The 16,181-nt window shown below is 45.8% G+C and overlaps 1 protein-coding gene across 5 annotated transcripts in view; it reads left to right on the top strand.

Moving 5' to 3' along the window:
* sema3fb (sema domain, immunoglobulin domain (Ig), short basic domain, secreted, (semaphorin) 3Fb) overlaps positions 1–16,181 on the top strand; it is a 109,727-nt gene that overhangs the window by 57,114 nt on the left and 36,432 nt on the right. For 2 of the 5 annotated variants that reach the window (XM_029683760.2, XM_065001936.1), the window contains exons 3-10: positions 2,554–2,714; positions 5,071–5,133; positions 5,395–5,514; positions 7,102–7,191; positions 9,241–9,334; positions 12,338–12,454; positions 12,616–12,755; positions 15,153–15,267. In XM_029683760.2, the coding sequence (XP_029539620.1) occupies positions 2,554–2,714; positions 5,071–5,133; positions 5,395–5,514; positions 7,102–7,191; positions 9,241–9,334; positions 12,338–12,454; positions 12,616–12,755; positions 15,153–15,267 (900 nt within the window). Of the gene's footprint in view, positions 1–2,553; positions 2,715–5,070; positions 5,134–5,153; positions 5,300–5,394; positions 5,515–7,101; positions 7,192–9,240; positions 9,335–12,337; positions 12,455–12,615; positions 12,756–15,152; positions 15,268–16,181 lie in introns of those variants that run through there. The other 3 variants (XM_029683762.2, XM_065001937.1, XM_065001938.1) reach the window with 2 other exon arrangements.

The following is a 16,181-nucleotide window of genomic DNA, read 5'->3' as shown; positions in this document are numbered from 1 at the left end:
CATCTCCACAGAGGAACTCTGGAGCTCTGTCAGAGTGACAGATTGCTCAGTTTGTCCGGGCGGCCAGCTCTAGGAAGAGTCTTGAGGGTTCCAAACGTCTTCCATTTAAGAGTGATGGAGGCCACTGTGTTCCTGGGGACCTTCAATGCTGCAGACATTTTTTTGGTACCCTTCCCCAGATCTGTGCATCGTCACAATCCTGTCTCGGAGCTCTACTGACAATTCCATCGACCTCATGGCTTGGTTTTTGCTCTGACCTTCACTGTCAACTGTGGGACCTTTATATAGACAGGTGTGTGCCTTTCCAAATCATGTCCAATCAATTGAATTTACCACAGGTGGACTCCAATCAAGTTCTAGAAACATCTCAATTTTGAGTATCATAGCAAAGGGTCTGAATACTTATATAAATGAGGTATTTCTGTTTGTTTTTTAAAACTATTTTTTCTCTTTGTCATTATGGGGTATTATGTGTAGATTGCTGAGAAAAAAATAATAGTTAATCCATTTTAGAATAAGGCTGTAAGGGCTTTCTTCTATCTCCTCCTCTGACGAAGAGGTAGAACAAGGATCGGATCAAAATGCAGCGTGATGATGATTCATGATATATTTAATGAAGGAAAACTATACATGCAGAAACTACAAAAATAATGAAATGAAATAATGAAAACCGAAACAGCCCTATCTGGTGCAAACACAAAGACAGGAACAATCACCCACGAAACACTCACAGAATATGGCTGCCTAAATATGGTTCCCAATCAGAGACAACGATAATCACCTGACTCTGATTGAGAACCGCCTCAGGCAGCCATAGACTACGTAGACACCCCACAAAACTCCTAAGACAAAAACACACCACAATAACCCATGTCACACCCTGGCCTGACCAAATAAATAAAGAAAACACATAATACTAAGACCAAGGCGTGACAAAGGCTGTAATGTGGAAAAAGTCAAAGGGTCTGAATATTTTCCAAAGGCACTGTAGGTCCCCGACAGCTGTCAATCACACATATGACCTATAAACAGACGCTTGCCTGACACACGTATTAAATTAAACTGTATAAATATAGCAAATCTAATGTTATTAATAATTGATTATTGACGTAACCCAGAGTTATATTTAGATCCTGTATGAAAGACTGGTAATATCAATATGTTGAGAAATGTCTGTGGATAGAGTTTATTTTAAGGTCCTGTGGTTTGATGGGGGACATGGGCATGACTCCCGCCTTGTCTTGGTATTCAGACAACTTCCTGAGAGACAGTCAGACAGTTACATAGGAATGTAGTTTTCACTATGTTCAACAGAGGGACTTGAATGTAAACCAGCACTTGCCTGCTTTGGCTTTAGACAGGCATACCAAAGTAGAGTTACTGGTTTTGAAACAGGTCCTGCATAAACATGTATATTAATAAACTGCTTTTTACACTTTTGAAATAGCTGATACATTTGATTTATTTTTACTATGCTGTGTTGTTTTCACTTTGAAGCTGTGATACACCAGGACCATTTTGTTTGTTGACATAAGTTGACGTAACAATATTAATAATAATAATAATTATCATCCTTTTTAGGTGGCTGCTCATATTTGTCCTATTTCACAGAGCTATAAGTGTGTATTAATATGAATGTGCGAATTGTAAATGTGTTTTTTGCATATCCCACTCTCCCTATGACACCCTCAGAGAGTTGGGACATGGCCAAACATCTTCCTCTGATTATGTGCAGGCACACCTTAGACTTTAATTAGACCTACATGCTTCCTGTACTGTTTTTTATCTCCACAATTGAACAACTAAAAGTAACATACAGTACATGAACATGTGGTATCGTAGAGCTGTTGTTTGTTGGTGGTCTCCTGAAATGTTTAAGTAGAATAAAGGTACAAATTTAACAGGATCTTCCAGCTTATTTAGTGAAACCTCAATGTTTGTCAAGCAGCAGTATATGAGTACCATCCTGCTAAGCCCTACCCTGTAGGGTCCCACAGAGCGTTTGTGTTTGGTGGAGGACCCAAGCAGTGGAGAGACAGCGGGCCTCTCAAACAGCACTGCCCTGTCTGTACATGGCTGTTGAACCGTGGAGAACAAATCAAACAAACACTCCAGTCTCACATGGAAGGTTCTGTAGGAAGCGTCCTGTTTCTGTTTCCTCTGGAATTTCTGTTAAATGCATTCTTCATTTCGTCAGAGCTCAGACCTTCAGATGACCAGAGAAAAGCATCCTTGGTGGATGTCCATGGCAGTATTTGACAGAGATGTGGAAGAAAGACAATAATAATTATACTTTTCTTAGAAGGAGCATCTCTTAGACAGTGTTAAGATGTCCACAACACAATGAGACCCTCTCTAGCACTTGTCACTGATCTGCTGTGTTTGGTTTCAACAGTGTTAGTTGAAAGCATCATATGAACCACACATCGGTATGCCTAACAGGGGTGGTTTCTGAAATGTGTCAGTTGAGCGTGTGTGTTACTGTGTTTGTGTACAGCAATTTTCTGTCCCAAAAGGATACATTGCTCTCTTGTTCCCCCCCTCTCTCTGCAGAGCTGAGGTCCACTGGCACTGCCCAGCACTTTGCCTACCTGCTAAACACGTCTGACTATCGAATCCTGCGTATGGACGAGGACCACGACCGCATGTACGTGGGCAGCAAGGACCACATCCTGTCCCTGGACCTGCATGACATCAACAAGGAGCCGCTCATTGTAAGACCTTACAGTCACTAACGCTTCACCTCTTCACCTTCCCTTGCCTCCTGTCACCCCATCCTTCTCCCAAATCCAGTCAGCTGATGTTCTGAAAGAGCTGCAAAATCTGGACCCCTACAAATCAGCCAGGCTAGACAATCTGGACCCTTTCTTTCTAAAACTATCTGCCGAAATTGTTGCCACCCCTATTACTAGCCTGTTCAACCTCTCTGTCGTGTCGTCTGAGATTCCCAAAGATTGGAAAGCAGCTGCGGTCATCCCCCTCTTCAAAGGGGGGGACACTCTTGACCCAAACTGCTACAGACTTATATCTATCCTACCCTGCCTTTCTAAGTCAAAAAAACAAATTACCGACCATTTCGAATCTCACCATACCTTCTCTGCTATGCAATCTGGTTTTAGAGCTGGTCATGGGTGCACTTCAGCCATGCTCAAGGTCCTAAACGATACCTTAACCATCATCGATAAGAAACATTACTGTGCAGCCGTATTCATTGATCTGGCCAAGGCTTTCGACTCTGTCAATCACCACATCCTCATCGGCAGACTCGACAGCCTTGGTTTCTCAAATGATTGCCTCGCCTGGTTCACCAACTACTTCTCTGATAGAGTTCAGTGTGTCAAATCGGAGGGTCTGCTGTCCGGACCTCTGGCAGTCTCTATGGGGGTGCCACATGGTTCAATTCTTGGACCGACTCTCTTCTCTGTATACATCAATGATGTTGCTCTTGCTGCTGGTGAGTCTCTGATCCACCTCTACCCAGACGACACCATTCTGTATACTTCTGGCCCTTCTTTGGACACTGTGTTAACAACCCTCCAGGCAAGCTTCAATGCCATACAACTCTCCTTCCGTGGCCTCCAATTGCTCTTAAATAAAAGTAAAACTAAATGCATGCTCTTCAACAGATCGCTGCCTGCACCTAAAACTATCTGCCTGTCCAACATCTCTACTCTGGATGGCTCTGACTTAGAATACGTGGACAACTACAAATACCTAGGTGTCTGGTTAGACTGTAAACTCTCCTTCCAGACCCACATCAAATATCTCCAATCCAAAGTTAAATCTAGAATTGGCTTCCTATTTCGCAACAAAGCATCCTTCACTCATGCTGCCAAACATACCCTTGTAAAACTGACCACCCTACCAATCCTCGACTTCGGCGAAGTCATTTACAAAATAGCCTCCAATACCCTACTCAACAAATTGGATGCAGTCTGTCACAGTGCCATCCGTTTTGTCACCAAAGCCCCATATACTACCCACCGCTCTCGTTGGCTGGCCCTCGCTTGATACTCGTCGCCAAACCTACTGGCTCCATGTCATCTACTAGGCAAAGTCCCCCCTTATCTCAGCTCGCTGGTCACCATAGCATCACCCACCTGTAGCACGCGCTCCAGCAGGTATATCTCTCTGGTCACCCCCAAAACCAATTCTTTCTTTGGCCGCCTCTCCTTCCAGTTCTCTGCTGCCAATGACTGGAACGAACTACAAAAATCTCTGAAACTGGAAACACTTATCTCACTCACTATCTTTAAGCACCAGCTGTCAGAGCAGCTCACAGATTACTGCACCTGTACATAGCCCACCTATAATTTAGCCCAAACAACTACATCTTTCCCTACTGTATTTATTTGATTTTATTTATTTATTTTTCTCCTTTGCACCCCATTTTTTGTATTTCTACTTTGCACATTCTTCCACTGCAAATCTACCATTCCAGTGTTTTACTTGCTATACTGTATTTACTTTGCCACCATGGCCTTTTTTGCCTTTACCTCCCTTATCTCACCTCATTTGCTAACATCGTATATAGACTTATTTCTACTGTATTATTGACTGTATGTTTGTTTTACTCCATGTGTAAGTCTGTGTTGTTGTATGTGTCGAACTGCTTTGCTTTATCTTGGCCAGGTCGCAATTGTAAATTGTAAACTTGTTCTCAACTTGCCTACCTGGTTAAATAAAGGTGAAATAAATAAATAAATAAATCTCCCCCTTCCCTCCCCTCTCCTCTCCAGGGCTCTATAAACCCGGGTGAGGCTAACCATTTACCTCAGCTCTCAGAAACGGCCCCGAGGGTCATATGTTCCGTTCCGCTGCCCTGCGTTGCATGTTTTGATTAGCTCACCTCCAGTTTGTATTTGACTGAACCATTTTCTGGAGATGAGGGTTGTAAAACTACAAAAACATATCTAGATATGACCATTCCTAGTCGGCTAATATTACCGTGGGTGGATATCCCTGTGGCAGGTTTTGCCCCACAGCTATAGAGTCCAGTGATGTTGAACGGGTTGTGCGATGGGTTGGGTTATTGCTATAAAATGACCTCTGTTTTCCCCCTGCCTTCAGCTCCACTGGCCTGTCTCCCAGCAGAGGAAGACTGAGTGTCTTCTAAGTGGAAAGGACACCAATGTAAGTATTTCTGTTGACTCTCCATTTCCACACAACTAATTCAGCATTTATGTTTCAGGTCAGGTGATTTGTGCCATCTGTAACATGAAGTCATAGGAGACCAACCAGCCTCACTGTCTCCCTTCGGCCAGTGTTAAGTCTGGATAAATAGATGACCGTTAAACTGGTATTTTGAAATATTGACATTCTGTACCTTGTTCTATCTGGGTATCATTCATGTTGATAATCCATTCTTGTTTGTCTATGTTTGTCCCCATGCAGGGCGAGTGTGGGAACTTCATCCGTCTGATTGAGCCGTGGAACAGGACCCACCTGTATGTCTGTGGGACTGGAGCCTACAACCCCGTCTGTACCTACGTCAACCGCGGACACAAAGCACAGGTTAGAGCTCCATGAGTTTTGGAATACACTAGGTGTGTGTTCCCTACGCTACAGTACACAGTCAAGAGGTGAAGGAGGGAGACTACTGCTCTGACATTTAGTCTCCATCCCACACCTCCAACCCAGCCTTCCTCCCTTCCATCTTTCTCTCCCTCTCTCTTTCCATCCCCACACCTCTCTTTCGCTCTCTACCTCTCTCTCAATCCTACTTTCATTCCTACAATCACAAAACTCTACCCCTCCTGATATCCACAGCTTCATCTCCTGCCCCCATGCATAGACAACCATTGGAGTCTCAGCCTGCACACAGCTGTTGTCCCCAGCGCACTGTTGCTGTTACCGTTACTGTTACGGTGCTGTCTGTTTAGTCTCACTCCTTAATTGGAAGTGTTGAGTTTCCTGGAGCCGGGCATCACCACCACAGAGTACTTCCCTGTTTTATTGCCCCTCTCCAATACCCCCAGCCCTGCTGCTTTAAATTCAACACTTGTTCCTTAACGATGGTCCTGGGACATTTAAGAGGGAATAAATAAAGGGTTGTGGATAAATAATATTTCCCTGTTTCCTCCTCTCTGAGGACTCTGCCTGATGCAGAGGACACACTCTTCACACCCCTTTGCTATTTCATATGGATCCATATGACCCTTACTAACAAAGGGCATCCATCCATCCACTCATAGCTCTAGCAGCCCTGTGCCTCTCAGTTGGCCTGCTCCCTCTTTGCTTCCTCAGCCTCTAGTCCTCACCATGTGAGGAGTTGGGTAATTGGCCATGGCAGCTCCCATTATGGGGTGCCAGTGAAATGTCCTAGTTATAGTACATTAATGAGATGGCTTTTATTTTCCCTTCACATCGAACAGACAGGTCAGTCTCTTCCCGTGAGCCCTCGCTCTCTCTCTCTCTCTGGAGTTAAATATGGGAGCAGAGATGTAAAATGGTACAACCATACACACACACACACACACACACACACAGCTTTTCAGACGGGAAACCATGAGTAGGCGAAACGCTACTCAATGCCAGAAATCGGCTCATTTTCTAATGTGGATGTATACACACACATGGACACTCCTTCTCATACGTCAGGAACCTGCTTTTGTAACTGAAGACATGCAGATCAATTGATAACAGCTTGCCAGATTTCAGAATTCTTTCATTTTCAGTTAAGCCATTTTTCAGGCGTGATTTCCTTTTTACAAACCTAAAGGATAGTAGCCTACATGAGGCTATGATAGCTAGTATTGTCTGGAAAAGCCAAATATTGGTTCTTGGCAGCGGCTCAGGCCAGAGTTGAGTGGATATATCATGCTGTGAGAGACTGTATTGACTCATCGACAGGGTATAGAACGGATATTGCTGATGTTCGTGCCATCTGGTGAAGTTAAGCTACGCAAACATTCATCTCACAGAGAATGTAGAGAATGAGAAATCCATACATTTTCCTCACAAGCTGTCCGAATGACATTATTCAAACAGTCATGCAGTCGCATCAGTCCAAGACCAGTTTACAGAGTTACTGAGCTCACGTCAGGTCCCGCCTACTGCAGGTGCGTAACATCCAGAATGTGTCGCTGTCTCCTGTTTTAGGCCGCCATGCACCTGCAGATGCCCCAGACTGGAGCGAGGGCTAACCGCGCGGCCGAACCCAGCGCTGTGTTCGAGACACTAGGACTGAAGGTGGGACGTGGGTCAGGTGCCCGTCACTAGCCTGTACGGTTCTGCCTGTCTGCCCCTGAGCCTTGCCCCTATGGGCTGGGGAGTGCACTGGCGACCCACTCTGGGCCTCAGCTTGCATGCCATGCGCACTCTGTCTCCCCCTCTCTCCCTCTCTCCGTCTCTCTCTGTAGGGGGAGGGCTGTGCATGTCTCCTGACCCCTCTGTTCTGTCTGTGCTCATTCTGTGTCTTGAAACACTTCTGTCATCATCAGTTGAATTGTCCCACTGCGTTGGGTCTCTAGTGTAGTTGACCGCTGATCTCCTCACTGCTAAGCATGTCTTCTCTAGACCCTGTCCATTTGGAGAAAATAAATTGGTTGTTCAAATGTTTGTCTGTTTTTGTTTCCTCCGTCATATTTCTGTTGTGTGTTGCTCTCGTTGTTCATTTGTCAATTTTTGTGTAAGCCTCATCTTTTGATCACTCACTCACTCACTCACTCACTCACTCACTCACTCACTCACTCACTCACTCACTCACTCACTCACTCACTCACTCACTCACTCACTCACTCACTCACTCACTCACTCACTCACTCACTCACTCACTCACACTCTCTCTCTCTCTCTCTCTCTCTCTCTCTCTCTCACACTATTTAGGTGTGCTGTTGAACTGATTCTCCACTATTTGTGTCACCTGCTTCTTATGCATGAGAGAGATGAATGTCCAGCACTTTGTGATTTTCTACACAAGGTCACACAACATGTTAATACACTACACAATCAAATATAGATCTTTCATTGAGGATGAATACAGTATAACACTGACACCATCGATGACTGATGTATGACAGTGTTTCTAACTAATAAGCCCATTTGTGGTCAATAAATTCATCTCTTTCCTCTCCTCCTTACATTGTCCTGTCACTTGTGTTATAGGACACAGAACACCCCACCCTCCAGTCCTTCACCCTCCCCACCCCACCGCCCTCTCCCTCTCCCTCTGTAGGAATGTGGGCCAACCTCTCCCACAGGTCTCACACGGTTAACGTCTGACCCACTCTCACTGCAGCCCTGTTGGTTCAGGACAAACACAAACTGCTAAAGCAGAAAGGAAATAATAGATCCACATAGCTGAGCAACACCATTCACAGTACAGGAAGGAAGTCTTAACCCTTAGAAGGACAGGGCCATTATGTTTGAATGTGTTGCATGCAACACTTAGTCCTCTGTCGGGTAACATCTTTCATAAAGGGTTTAAAAACATGTTCAGAGAATATCCCTTGGCACATGTGACCGCATTTTCATTAACATCTGGCATCTCTTGCAGGGAGCTGCCAACACCTTCAGATTTACATGTGTGGTTGATTTGAATCAAAGGTGAGAGGGAATATCATAAGGGTGTACTCAGGAGGCAGTGGAGAATGACATGGGCAAGCGCTGCACTTTCTCCTGTGTTGACGGACAAGGACAAAGGTGTCTTCGTCTCTCTGCTCCCCTCAGTCCTCGATTGGAGAGTGAGGGATTGGGGGATTTGACTTGTTCTGGTTTGTGGCAAGGCTACAAGGCATGTCATCGCATGCCATTGGCTGTTTCTATCCGCGACTCCAAATACCTGCCAATCACCTTTCAGTGCTGTGTATAGAGACACCAGGAATCATGAGCATCAGTCATCCAGCCTCCATCCCAGGCATGTTTTTGCTGAGCAGAAGTACAGGTCTCAGCAGCAGTAGGGCTACATATACCGATTTAACCAAGAGAGGATGAGAGACATTTGGCCAATGAGAGATTGTTGTGCAGAGAACAGCCCCTTGACGCATTATGCCCTCAATCATTCTAGTGCACTAGAGAGGAATTAAAAGAGTTGGATTGAGATCCTGTTTTTTTTCTATATGCAGGCACTCTCATTAGTCTATATTTCATCCTTTACAAACCACAATGCCTTATAGGCCCCAGAGGACCTACTGGAAGAATATTGAACTGCCTCAATTTTCCCTCCACCAGGGAATCACACTGACATGATGAAGACCACTATGAATTTATTGCTTCTTTCTTATTATTTTTCCATTTCAGGAATACATATGGCATTTGGAGCCGGGAAAAGTGGAGTCTGGGAAGGGAAAGTGCTCCTACGACCCAAAGCTCAACAGTGTCTCGGCTTTGATCAGTGAGTATCATCATCCAAGCCACACTTGGCCACATGGCTGGAGATGTCCCAGGAATGTCCCAGTCCCAGTCCATTCCAGTTCACCCAGTTTGTCCCCATGGCTCTCTCAGTGACTCTGACGGTCCCTGAGGCCATGTCCCCTGTGTACGCCTACTTTTATCTCCCACTGCTACAAATGGCCACCTCCTTTATCCCAATTTTTTGGGGGGCAACTTTTAAATGTTTTATATTGCCTAACATCTGTCCAGGCAGACAAAGTATCCTTTTTCATTCTGTGCCTATTTTCCATGAGAAGGATAGCAGAGCAATGCTGATCTCATCTCTGATGATAAAATCAGAAGGCATCATGCCTTGTTAAGAATCAGATTTAAGGAGCTGTGGGCACAGACCAGTGGGTTCACAGTTTTAATAGGCCAATCCTTTCCATGGTAGCTTTGTGACTTTCATTGGAAAAATACCAAGAACATATTCATATGATTTGTTGTGGTCATTTATCATGAGAAATCCAATCATATGCTTTTCTAGCCAATACATGCAGATCAATCACATGACACATTGCAACATGTTTGGTTTGTGGTAACTTCATGTTGTAAGGTATGGTGTTGGTGTTGGTGGATCTTCTAAAAGGAACCATGAGGTAAGTGAGTGTCCTTCACTCTCCACTCATGGTCATTCTGCCTGGGCCAGACCTCACAGTTGCCACCCGTGTAAATTGATCCTGACTGTGGGGTGGGACAGTCAGTGTAAGTTGATCCTGACTGGGGTGGGAAAGTCTGTGTAAATCGTCAGCACCGCCTTCCCACGTTAGTACACTGCCAGCTGACCAGGGCGGAACCAGAGAAGCAGGGAACCAGCGAACCAGGACGAATGAACCCCAGTCTCTACCAGTTAACATCAGCTATGGGTGACTAATGGCAGGGAATAAGAACTGGATACTACTTTGACCCCTAAAAGGTCACACATGTAGGTCTACCCCCTCACCCCTACCCCTAGATAACATACACGCTCTATACTGTAAATCAGGGCCTGAGTTGACTTTACTTATTAAAGACCTGGAGAATTGAATTAACTAGTAGTATAGTTGTTGCTGCCTTTGCCCTGAGCCCCTGTTGTCCCATTAACCCCACCCCTGAGAACTCCCCGTAGCTACTAAATGCTTGCTGGGACACCTGTTCTCATATGAGGCCCAAACAGCAACTGGAGGACCAAAATTCAGTCTCCCCACTGATTAACAAGTCTCTGGTCCTTCTACCCTGTGTGTGCCCATCTGGACAAGAGGAATACCTATGTGAGAATGCTGTTCATCGACTACAGATCGGCATTTAACACCATAGTGCCCTCCAAGCTCGTCATCAAGCTCGAGACCCTGGGTCTCGACCCCGCCCTGTTCAACTGGGTACTGGACTTCCTGACGGGCCGCCCCCAGGTGGTGAGGGTAGGCAACAACATCTCCACCCCGCTGATCCTCAACACTGGGGCCCCACAAGGGTGCGTTCTGAGCCCTCTCCTGTACTCCCTGTTCACCCACGACCTCGTGGCCACGCTCGCCTCCAACTCAATCATCAAGTTTGCGGACGACACAACAGTGGTAGGCTTGATTACCAACAACGACGAGACGGCCTACAGGGAGGAGGTGAGGGCCCTCAGAGTGTGGTGTCAGGAAAATAACCTCACACTCAACGTCAACAAAACTAAGGAGATGATTTGTGGACTTCAGGAAACAGCAGAGGGAACACCCCCCTATCCACATCGATGGAACAGTAGTGGAGAGGGTCGTAAGTTTTAAGTTCCTCGGCATACACATCACAGACAAACTGAATTGGTCCACCCACACAGACAGCATTGTGAAGAAGGTGCAGCAGCGCCTCTTCAACCTCAGGAGGCTGAAGAAATTCGGCTTGTCACCAAAAGCACTCACAAACTTCTACAGATGCACAATCGAGAGCATCCTGGCGGGCTGTATCACTGCCTGGTACGGCAACTGCTCCGCCAACAACCGTAAGGCTCTCCAGAGGGTAGTGAGGTCTGCACAACGCATCACCGGGGGCAAACTACCTACCCTCCAGGACACCTACACCACCCGATGTCACAGGAAGGCCATAAAGATCATCAAGGACAACAACCAACCGAGCCACTGCCTGTTCACCCCGCTATCATCCAGAAGGCGAGGTCAGTACAGGTGCATCAAAGCTGGGACCGAGAGACTGAAAAACAGCTTCTATCTCAAGGCCATAAGACTGTTAAACAGCCACCACTAACATTGAGTGGCTGCTGCCAACACACTGACTCAACTCCAGCCACTTTAATAATGGGAATTGATGGGAAATGATGTAAAATATATCACTAGCCACTTTAAACAATGCTACCTAATATAATGTTTACATACCCTACATTATTCATCTCATATGTATACGTATATACTGTACTCTATATCATCTACTGCATCCTTATGTAATACATGTATCACTAGCCCCCCTGACTATTTACATTTACCCCCATTTGTTTTTACACTGCTGCTACTTGCTGTTTATTATCTATGCATAGTCACTTCACCCCTACCTCTATGTACAAATGGCCTCGACTAACCTGTACCCCCGCACATTGACTCGGTATCTGTACCCCCTTGTATATAGCCTCGTTACTTTTATTTTATTGTGTTACTTTTTTATTTATTATCTGGTAAATATTTTCTTAACTCTTCTTGAACTGTACTGTTGGTTAAGGGCTTGTAAGTAAGCATTTCACAGTAAGGTCTACACCTGTTGTATTTGGCACATGTGACAAATAAAGTTTGATTTTGATTTTAAAGTATTGGGCGCTAGGGTCCGCCAGGGGGTCTTGCCAGGGACTGAAGGTTTAATTTGGGTAGTGGGGGTTTCTGTGTAAGGAGAGCTTCAGTCCGTTATGCCAAGGGTGTGCCTGGCTTTATATCAAAGAGTCAAAATATTTGGCTCAGTGGATGAATCTCTTTCCCTCTGTCCTTCCCTCTCCCCTCTCTCTCAGATGGTGAACTCTATGCTGGGGTCTACATTGACTTCATGGGAACAGACTCTGCCATCTTCCGTACTGGGAAACAGACCGCGATGCGTACAGACCAGTATAACTCCAGATGGTTAAACGGTAAATAAATGTCTTCTTTAATAATATTTAATGTTTACAAAATCCTCAACTCTTTAATAAACAGGAAATGCAAACAGTTTGTAAATGATATCAACCAGATGTTCAGTGATCTTCATATCCTCCTACGCATCTTTCTCTCCTTCTCTCTCTCCTTCTCCCAGACCCTTCCTTCATCCATGTGCAGCTCATCCCTGACAGTGCAGAGAGGAATGACGACAAGCTGTACTTCTTCTTCCGTGAGAAGTCTGCTGAGATGGGCCAGAGTCCAGTGACCCAGGCCCGCATCGGTCGGATCTGCCTGGTGAGCACAGCCTCAGAATGGATTGTACTAATAATGAGACCACATTCACAAATAACAATGCATGTGACATGCACAGCAAATATGCCCCAGTTTCATTAAGAAAGGGAAAGGAACCAGTCTCGGTCTGTAGAACTGATGTTTGTCTAACACTGACTCGCTGAAATCCATGTATATTTAACCTCCATGTGTACAATACATGTCTCTATCCTTGAGATGGAACCCTGACATACGACCCTATGATCGTCTGACCTCCCGACTGGTATTCTTAAAACGTATTAAAGGATGTAGTATATTAGGTATTCAGGTAACAGAGCAGCAGGGTAAAAGCCAGATCCCCTAAACCAGTTCTACCTAATCATTAATTGCACACACCTGGTGTCCCAGGTCTAAATCAGTCCCTGATTAGAGGGGAACAATGAAAAAAACGCAGTGAATCTAGCTTTGAGGTCCAGAGTTGAGTTTGAGACAGCGTGTGGTAATTTCCCTGACCTTCTCCCCCAAAGCTGCAAATTGAGAGGATCAGCAACAACAATAACAGGGAATGTGTTTGTCCCTGTAGGGTCAACTTGGAGCTTAGGATGCATCTTTCTGGGCTGTTCTATCATTCACTGGTCCCCAGTGATACATTCTATCATTCACTGGTCCCCAGTGATACATTCTATCATTCACTGGTCCCCAGTGATACATTCTATCATTCACTGGTCCCCAGTGATACATTCTATCATTCACTGGTCCCCAGTGATACATTCTATCATTCACTGGTCCCCAGTGATACATTCTATCATTCACTGGTCCCCAGTGATACATTCTATCATTCACTGGTCCCCAGTGATACATTCTATCATTCACTGGTCCCCAGTGATACATTCTATCATTCACTGGTCCCCAGTGATACATTCTATCATTCACTGGTCCCCAGTGATACATTCTATCATTCACTGGTCCCCAGTGATACATTCTATCATTCACTGGTCCCCAGTGTTACATTCTATCATTCACTGGTCCCCAGTGATACATTCTATCATTCACTGGTCCCCAGTTTTGTTGTTCTAACATTCACTGGTCCCCAGTTTTTCTGTTCTCTCTTTTTCACTTCTATACATATCTGGATGCTCTTAATGCTGTTTGGTTTATTGTCTCTACACACTCCTAGCACCCAAATATATGAACAAATGTACAGGGTATTTGCTCAAATAATGTAACACAAAATGTATGAAAACAATTTCAAATCCCAGTTAGGGACTTATTACATATAAATATGTGTAGACTGTCGTGTGCAGTATGTACAGGCCTACAACCATCATGTGGGCATTACAGTGATATATGTGGTGAAAACAATTTGTTAGAGCAATATTTATTAATGTATGACCTGGCAGTGTAGTTTCTCCATAAAAGTGGAATGTGCTTTGAGGAGAATGTGCTGGTTAAGGAGGAGGAAGCCTCTAAATCACATCTACTGGGTTTGTCTCTCCCTCACTGGGCTAGAATTAGGCTCTAAATAAAAGGAGACAGTGTTTACCATCTCATCTCCTCACAACTAACCAATTGTCAACGATTCGCCAGCTCGCTCTCCAAACCGGGCTGCTTTTTTAAATATGTACAGTGTGTGTGGGTGACTCCACCTGTGTTTATTTTTGGTGGGAGGATGTGAGTGTGTGTGTGACGAAGACCATGTTTTGTCCCTCTCTCTCCCCCTCTCTCTGTCTGTCCGCTTCTCCCACTCTATACCCTTCTCCCTCTCTCTCTCTCTCCCTCCACTTCTCCCTCTCTCTCTCCCTCCTTCCACTTCTACCTCTCTCTCCTATTCTCCCTCTCCCTCATTCTCTCCTTCTGCTTCTCCCTCTCCCTCTGCTTCTCCCTCATTCTCTCTTTCTGCTTCTCCCTCTCCCTCTGCTTCTCCCTCTCTCTCCCTCCGCTTATCCCTCCCCCTCCACTTCTTCCTCTCTCTCCCCCTCTCGCTCTCCCTCCGCTTCTCCCTCTCTCTCTCCCTCTCTCGCTCTCCCTCTCGCTCTCCCTCCGCTTCTCCCTCTCTCTCCCCCTCTCGCTCTCCCTCTCGCTCTCCCTCCACTTCTTCCTCTCTCTCTCGCTCTCCCTCCGCTTCTCCCTCTCTCTCTCCCTCTCGCTCCACCTCTCGCTCTCCCTCCGCTTCTCCCTCTCTCTCCCCTCTCGCTCTCCCTCCACTTCTTCCTCTCTCTCCCCCTCTCGCTCTCCCTCTCGCTCTCCCTCCACTTCTTCCTCTCTCTCCCCCTCTCGCTCTCCCTCCACTTCTTCCTCTCTCTCCCCCTCTCGCTCTCCCTCTCGCTCTCCCTCCACTTCTTCCTCTCTCTCCCCCTCTCGCTCTCCCTCCGCTTCTCCCTCTCTCTCTCCCTTTCCCTCTCCCTCTTCTTATGCATGCAGAATGATGACGGTGGACACTGCTGTCTGGTCAACAAGTGGAGCACTTTCCTGAAGGCTCGGCTCATCTGTTCAGTGCCTGGGGCCGACGGGATCGAGACACACTTCGACGAGCTCCGTGAGTTCTCCTCCCTTCCCTTGATATGGTGTCACCCGTTATCCACATTAACGTGAGGAGCGAGGAACCAGACAGCCTGTGGCATGTCTTGAGGTTTCCCATTGGTATTAATACTGTGTCAAATAGAGTCCACAAATTATGATGGAACTGACTCCAGACCAGCTAGAGGAACTAGTTGGTGTTGCCTGTCCTTTATAATCCTGCTTGCACTATCCATCCAGCCTGATCTCAGACCAGTTTTATCTCTGCATACCACCACCTGCCCAGAGCCTGACTGCACTGCACACAGCCCAGTCCTTGTCCCATATGGCAGCCTCTTCCATTACACTCAATACTCCTGTGGCCCATACTGCATGCTGTAATGGGAATTGCACACACTCCGGTAGTGTACTTATTATTTTCCTTCAAGATGTCTCAAACAAAAGGCTTCTTTTTCCTGGCTGTGCATTAAGAGGTGCTCTTCCCTCCTGTAATTTACTGGATATGAGGGGCTTGCTGCCTCGTGGCAGACAGATCAGGTAGCCAGGCAGGAATGTCAGGTCCATTACCATGTCTTTCTCTCTCTCTGTCTCACTGCTTCCAAATAGAGCATTGGAATGATGAGGCTTCTGATGGTTCTGTGACGGAGTCTACAGTTACTCAAGCCCTAACCTCAGCAATAAAAAGCTTGTGTGACTTTCTATTTGACCTCTGCTTTTATGTTATGGTTGAGTAATTCTGCTCGTGTGTGCATTAGTCTTGGACTTACCTGAACACTATGGCGCAATGGTAAGGCTTTTTTTGTTAATGGTGACCATTTCACCCAAGTAAATGAAAGGATATCCAAACCGCAAGCACCGTACTCCGTACTGGTAGAATTACTCCAGTAATACAAGACAACAAGATCTATGTGCCATCTAGATAATATGTACTCT

The sequence above is a fragment of the Oncorhynchus nerka genome, linkage group LG15, assembly GCF_034236695.1.
Source record: "Oncorhynchus nerka isolate Pitt River linkage group LG15, Oner_Uvic_2.0, whole genome shotgun sequence".
Taxonomy (NCBI): domain Eukaryota; kingdom Metazoa; phylum Chordata; class Actinopteri; order Salmoniformes; family Salmonidae; genus Oncorhynchus; species Oncorhynchus nerka.
The sequence above is the reverse complement of the archived record's forward strand: the minus strand, read 5'-3'. Positions and strand labels throughout refer to the sequence as shown.